Genomic DNA, 6,353 nt, shown 5'->3' with positions numbered 1-6,353 from the left:
CCCACCCCCCCACCCCGCTGTGGAGCACAGGCTCCGGACGCGCAGGCTCAGCTGCCATAGCTCACGGGCCCAGCTGCTCCGCGGCACGCAGGACCCTCCCGGACCAGGGCACGAACCCGTGCCCCCCGAATCGGCAGGCGGACTCCCAACCACTGCGCCACCAGGGAAGCCCTGTGATGCATATTTTTTACCACCACGAAAAAATAGAGGAAAAACCTTAAATGTACATCAACTCAAACTAAAGAACCAGGAGACACAGTCCTTGAGTCGCACTAGCCAGGGCTCTGCAACACCATGTGGCTGCGGGTGGCACAGACAGAACGTTTCCGTCATCACACGGTGTTCTACTGGGCAGCGCTGGCCTGCCATCACTTCTCACCTCTGCCCAGGTCTTATTTCCTGGTGACGTTCCCGGGGCTGCTCTGAAACCCTACACTGGGCCCAGAAATGTACTCAGGGGCCTAAATTGCCTTTATGTTGAATCCTGATGCTCATGATATCAGGCAGGGTCCTGGCAGCAAGCAGGAGCCAGTCAGAATGGAAGATTCAGGAGAGCAGTAATAAAGGGGATATTTACAAAGGTGCAGCAGGGTTGGGTAACTGACATGGAGTGGTGCAGCACACAGGATGGGCAACAGTGGGGAGCTGTTAATGCGCCCAGGCTGAAGGCTCACTTGGTGGAGTTGTGGCATTGGGTTGGAGGATGCAGGGAGAGAAACAGGGAGAGAAACCCCCAACTTCTCCCTCCTCCTTCCTTCCACCTCCTGCTGGTGCCCCCCCCCCCCGGCTGACTTTAGCAGAGGCTGAGGGCCCAAGTGAATCAACCTCCCAGGACACAGGGCGGGGTGAAGGGTGGTGGGGCAGATAATCAGCCCCACTCGGCTCTCTCTAACTCACCTTCCCCCAACCACTCACCCATCACCCACAGGCCTCCATCAGACCTTGGAAATCTGTGCCACATTGACCACCATGTCCCTCATCCCAAACTCTTCCCAGGAGATGTGGCCCCCACCAGCCAAGAATCTCTGGTTGCCAGCAACAGAAACAACTCTAGCCTACTTAACCAAAAGATTTACTGGGAGGATCTTGGGGAGTCTGCAGAATGGACAGGAAGGATGGAGTGCCATGGCTGTGGCCTCATCGGGGTGGGCTGTTCCTGTCCTACAAGACTCCTCTTGAATGCAAAGTGCAGGAAAGAACGCCAAGTCTGGACCTCTTAGGTAAGGAAGGGGAGAGAACCTGTGGACAGGACCCTGAGACTGCCCCCAATGGGGCAGAGCTCCATCCCAAAAAGAAAGGCGGATGGAAGCCAGGTGGCGACAAAATTAACAAATGTCCTCTTCCATATGTGACCTGTCCATTTCACAGGAGCCACGTGGAGGCCCAGGAAGGGGCACTGACCCACCTGGGCCAGGCAGGTGGCACGAGCCGCTTATCCAGAGTCACCCCTAGTTAGGAATGTGATGTGCACTGGGTAGCAGAGGGGCTGTCCTTCCAGGTGTCAGCTGGTTCTCACCACTCAAGCCACGGGGAGTTCCCGAAGTTCACCTCCCCCATCTCAGAAAGGGCCTGGTGGGCAGGGGTCATGGCCACGTTCAGGCCAGTCCCCAAGAGGCAGGTGGAAAGACCAACAGAAGCAGGCTCAGTCCAAGATGGGTTTTATATCATGGTTTATTCCTCCCGATCCCCATGCTGCAACTCCCAGCATGGAGCTACCCACCACCTCCTCTCTTGGGGCGGGGGCCTCCTCTCACGAGGCTACATCTCCGGTGGTGGGGTGGGGAGAAAGGGGGAAGCCCTAGAACAAAGCAGCTCCCCTGTGGCCTTAGCCCCCCAGAGGGGAGAAAGGAGGAAGGAAGAAGGCAGCACAGAACTGGGGTTGAAATACTCAAGAAGCTACACGATAGAAGACAAAAGTAACACGCTCTGGGGGAGGGGGAGGGGGAGGAACCAAGGTCAGATCCCGCCCCCCAGCAGGGGCAGGGCAACCCCAGGATGGGTGGGGTGGGGTGGGGGCAGGGGCGGGACTGGGACAGAGAAGAAGAATTTGGGGAGAGGAGGAGCCCAAGGACCGTCCCACCCAGACCCGTACTCCTAGGCAACGGGCAAGTGAGACCCAAGGAGCTCCTGAACTTGGCAATGGAGGCCTACAGCTTGGTCAGGTCCAGCTTCAGCTTGTAGGGCGGGGGATTGTCTGCAAAGGCGTGCGACGGGGGAGGGTACAGCGGCCAGTCTGGCTCTACCATAAAGCCCTTGTGCTGCTCCAGAGACAGGGGCTGCAGGGGGAGGAAGAGGGAGCGAGGGCTGTGAGTCCCCAGCCTGGCAAGGCTCCTTCCCACCCCTGACCTGAGGTTGCCCCTACTAAGGGTGGGAGTTGTTTCCCCCATTTCATAAGGGGGTGAAGAAGATGGGGGGGGTGGGGTGGGGGCAGGGGCGGGACTGGGACAGAGAAGAAGAATTTGGGGAGAGGAGGAGCCCAAGGACCGTCCCACCCAGACCCGTACTCCTAGGCAACGGGCAAGTGAGACCCAAGGAGCTCCTGAACTTGGCAATGGAGGCCTACAGCTTGGTCAGGTCCAGCTTCAGCTTGTAGGGCGGGGGATTGTCTGCAAAGGCGTGCGACGGGGGAGGGTACAGCGGCCAGTCTGGCTCTACCATAAAGCCCTTGTGCTGCTCCAGAGACAGGGGCTGCAGGGGGAGGAAGAGGGAGCGAGGGCTGTGAGTCCCCAGCCTGGCAAGGCTCCTTCCCACCCCTGACCTGAGGTTGCCCCTACTAAGGGTGGGAGTTGTTTCCCCCATTTCATAAGGGGGTGAAGAAACTTGCCTAATGTCACGCAGCAAGGCAGGGGTCCCCGCCTCCATGGGGGAGGGGGCGGCCCTACCCAGACCAGGGGGCAGTTCTCCTCCCACCCCTGCCTGCGGGCCCCGCCCACCTGGAACTTGAGGTGCTGGCCGGGTGCGGTCACCAGGGTGGAACAGCTCAGCCACAGCATCACCAGCACGGAAAGAAAGAGGCAGCAGGCCAGGATCCAGCGAGGAAGCCCGGAGCGCCTGCCCCACCCAGCAGGCACGCTCAGTGGCCCTAGTTGGGCCAGAGAGTCACTCCCCTCGGGCCCCACCCCCCTCCACCATCCCCAGGGTTCTGCCACCCACCGGGACATGCAACTGAGGAAGTCGTTGTCCTGCAGCTCATCGGACTCCACCTTGGCCTTGCTGCTGGTCTTGACTCGAATCTTGGCCTTCCTTACCTTGTCCAAGGGGCCTACAGGGTCTAAGAGAATAGGTCACCTCTCAGCAGCCTCCAGGCCTTCGCCAAGAGGCGACAGCAGCCATGGAGAACAGAAAGGAGGCCAGGATCTGGGGCAACGGGGCATTGGGTCCTGGAATAAATCAGAACCCTGAAAGATGGACCACGGACCCCTGGGAGATGAACCATGGAACCCTGGGAGATGGACAGTGGAAACTTGGGAGATGCACCATGGAACCCAGGGAGATGGACCAAGGAACCCCAGGAGTTGAGAGATGGAAATCCCAATCCTCAAGGGTTCATTTGTCAGGAGAACCCCTTGTGGCAGTGGAGCCACCTGTGGAAGGAACACTGGTCTAGGCTTAGACCTTACCAACATGCACCTCCAAGGCCTCAGGGTGGGATCCCCGCCAGGTCACCTCCACTCGCTGCAGACGGGCCCCCTCGTGCCCCAGGCTCTCTACCACAGGCTGGGTCTGGGCCAGGAACAATATAGCACAGAGAAGCCCTTTAGAAAGGCACCATCTTGGCCTTAGGAGGCACCTCTCTGTGCCCCCTGTAGGTTACATTGTCTCAAGCCCAGCTGGCACCTAGTTCCACTGGGGACAGAGAGGACACCCTCTATGGAGCTGTGAGCTGTGATACCAGGGATGCCGTTCCCTGCTAATGTGGGGTCCTGATTTGTCTTGCTCCTAAAGTAGGGATGTGATCCAAGGCATGCCAATAGAATCACAGGGATTGGCTGAGAGGTTATCACATGACTGAACCAGGGCCAATCAGCTTAGTTAAAACCTCAGAGAGGTTGTCATCTAGAGCCTCAGGCATCCACCCTGCTGTGAGGAGGGATGTGCTTGCCTGAGAATAAAGCCACCAAAAAGGACAGCAGAGTCCAGCAGTGGAGTGAGACACTGAACCCCTGGATCCAGCTGTGCCTGAAGCTTGTTTCCTGTGGACTTTGCATCCCATGAGCCAAGAACCAACTCATCCCACCTTCTTGCCCTGACCACCCAACCACTACTCTAGTGCGGCCCCTGCCAGCGCCCTCACCTGGAACACCACCACCTTCCCATTGTCAGTCTGCAGGTAGTACGTCCAGGTGGATGAGACGAAGCCCTGCGCCGAGTTGACAAGGTCATTGCAGAGGGTGGAAAACAAGTCCAGGAGCGAGAGGGCCCCACTTGGAGCTTCCAGGACTTTTCTCTGCCAGGGGGAGGCCCAAGGCATAGAAATGTCACCAATGTAGGGCATTAACCAGTGGGAGGGGAGCTGGGAGAATTCATTGTGATCAAAATTCACTAAGTGGCTTGAGGCAACAGGGCTTCATACAATGAACACAGACCTCAGCACTGCATTTGCCTGACTGTGTGCCCTTGGGAAAGTGGATTGCCCTCTCCGAGCCCTGAAAGGGGAATGATTCTCTTCCCTCGTGGGGTTGCTATGAGATTTCAACTAGACAATGGTACAAGTGCCTAATATGTAGTAGCTGCTATTATTAAAAATATCACCATCATTGTTCTTATTTTGACAGCATCAGGAGAGAACTCAGAATAGGAAGAAATGATAGTGCACTATGCTTTTATGAACAGTGAAAGCCTGGAAGGGGTGGAGGAAAATGAGTGAGGAGGGAAAGGGCTTTCTGGGCAAAAGCCCAGCCCATGCGTTTCTGGCTGTGATGAAGGATTTCCTGTGCCTCAGTTTCCCCTGATGCAGCGTTTTCTAGACTCTCTCACAGGCTATGACAGGTGAGCAGTTATTATTTCTCCCTGGAGTGGGGGGAGGGGTACTACATGTGTGCTTGGGAGGCTGCTCCCTGCACCTCCATTCTGAGCCACCCCAGATGACAGTGGCCACTTGTTCATCACAAGGAGAGTGATTAGACCAGTAGCTGGCATGTAGGTGCTCAGTAGTCAGCTCTTGTGGCACTGAAGATGAGGGAGGTGAGGGGTGGTCACAAGCCCTAGTGGCACTGGCTTTAAATCCCACCTCTGCACAGCCCTGTGTGACCTTGGCCAGTTGCTCTGTGGGCATGAAATGAGGATGACACTGTCTCAGGTGCCTCCGCGTGGCCCAAGGAATTTAGGACAGACTGAGGTCAGGCCTGGACCAGGACAAATGCTTGCTAAATAATGTAAACGGTGGCTGTTTTGGGGGCAGCAGGGCCGGGGAGGGGGAGAAGTCACAGAGATGATAATTGAGTCTTGGGATGTGAAATGGCTTAATCAAGGACACCCAGTAGGCCCCGAATGGAATGGAGGCTGGATATGAGTGCAGATTTGGGGGATAGAGGAGAGGGGGGATGGCCCTGGGGCCACAGGTGGGAGGGCGCCCACCTTCTGCTCCAGCTCAGGCTCGGCTTCGGGCTCTGGCTCTGGATTCTGGCTCCAGCAGCCCTCGCTGCAGGCCTGCTGCTCTGTCTCCTTCACATAGGCCTCCACACAGGCTGCAAGAGGCAAGAGAGGGTGACTGGGGGCACAGCCCTTCCCAGGCCATCTCTCCCCACCCTGGCCCACCCATCCAGCCCTTACCTGCTTCACACTCAGCCTGTGTGGCATTGGGCTTGGAACTCCTGGCCACGAATCGGCAGATGGAGAAGAGACGGCAGCCTCGCTCGCAAGCACTGATCAGGACGGCCCTATTATGCGCATTCGCTTTCCGGGACTCAGTGGGGTCCTCCTCCAACTCTTCCTGGAAGCGAATACGTGGGGTTCAGGCCCGGGGAGGGGCAGGAGGAGGGCAGCGCTGGAAGCCCTCATGTGAGGAGGTAGATTTGACCCCCCCCCCAAATCTTCTAAGGGAATTGGGATGAAGTCGGGGGAGGAGGCTAAGCATATTAGCAGGGGCTCTTAGCTCTGAGGAGCAGAGAGGGAGAGGGGGCTTGAGAAAGAGAATAAACAACGGAGGTTACTGGGTTGGGGTAATGGCTGGAAAACTGGGGAAGATCGAGGGAAATGGTCCCCCTCAAGGCTCCAGGGAGGAGGGCTTCTCAGGTCTGAAGAACGAGGCGGGGCTCAGAGGAGGTTTTGTCACCCTTCAGGCCTGGGAAAATTGGGATCCGACTTGGGGGGGCATGAGGATAGGAGTGGGGGCTGGTAGCTCGGGGGGGGGG

General features: G+C 57.6%; 1 protein-coding gene across 2 annotated transcripts in view; it reads right to left on the bottom strand.

The window, feature by feature from the left end:
* Positions 1–1,655: 1,655 nt before the first annotated feature.
* TMEM59L (transmembrane protein 59 like) overlaps positions 1,656–6,353 on the bottom strand; it is a 5,413-nt gene continuing 715 nt past the window's right edge. The window contains exons 2-8 of one of the 2 annotated variants that reach the window (XM_007461063.1): positions 5,773–5,932; positions 5,578–5,687; positions 4,295–4,447; positions 3,621–3,723; positions 3,154–3,271; positions 2,934–3,051; positions 1,656–2,276 (exon numbers count right to left, since the gene is read on the bottom strand). In XM_007461063.1, coding sequence (XP_007461125.1) covers positions 2,148–2,276; positions 2,934–3,051; positions 3,154–3,271; positions 3,621–3,723; positions 4,295–4,447; positions 5,578–5,687; positions 5,773–5,932 — 891 coding nt within the window. In that variant the 3' untranslated portion in view covers positions 1,656–2,147. Of the gene's footprint in view, positions 2,277–2,559; positions 2,689–2,933; positions 3,052–3,153; positions 3,272–3,620; positions 3,724–4,294; positions 4,448–5,577; positions 5,688–5,772; positions 5,933–6,353 lie in introns of those variants that run through there. The other variant, XM_007461064.1, reaches the window with a different exon arrangement.

The sequence above is a fragment of the Lipotes vexillifer genome, unplaced genomic scaffold, assembly GCF_000442215.2.
Source record: "Lipotes vexillifer unplaced genomic scaffold, Lipotes_vexillifer_v1.1 scaffold469, whole genome shotgun sequence".
Classification (NCBI taxonomy): domain Eukaryota; kingdom Metazoa; phylum Chordata; class Mammalia; order Artiodactyla; family Lipotidae; genus Lipotes; species Lipotes vexillifer.
The sequence above is the reverse complement of the archived record's forward strand: the minus strand, read 5'-3'. Positions and strand labels throughout refer to the sequence as shown.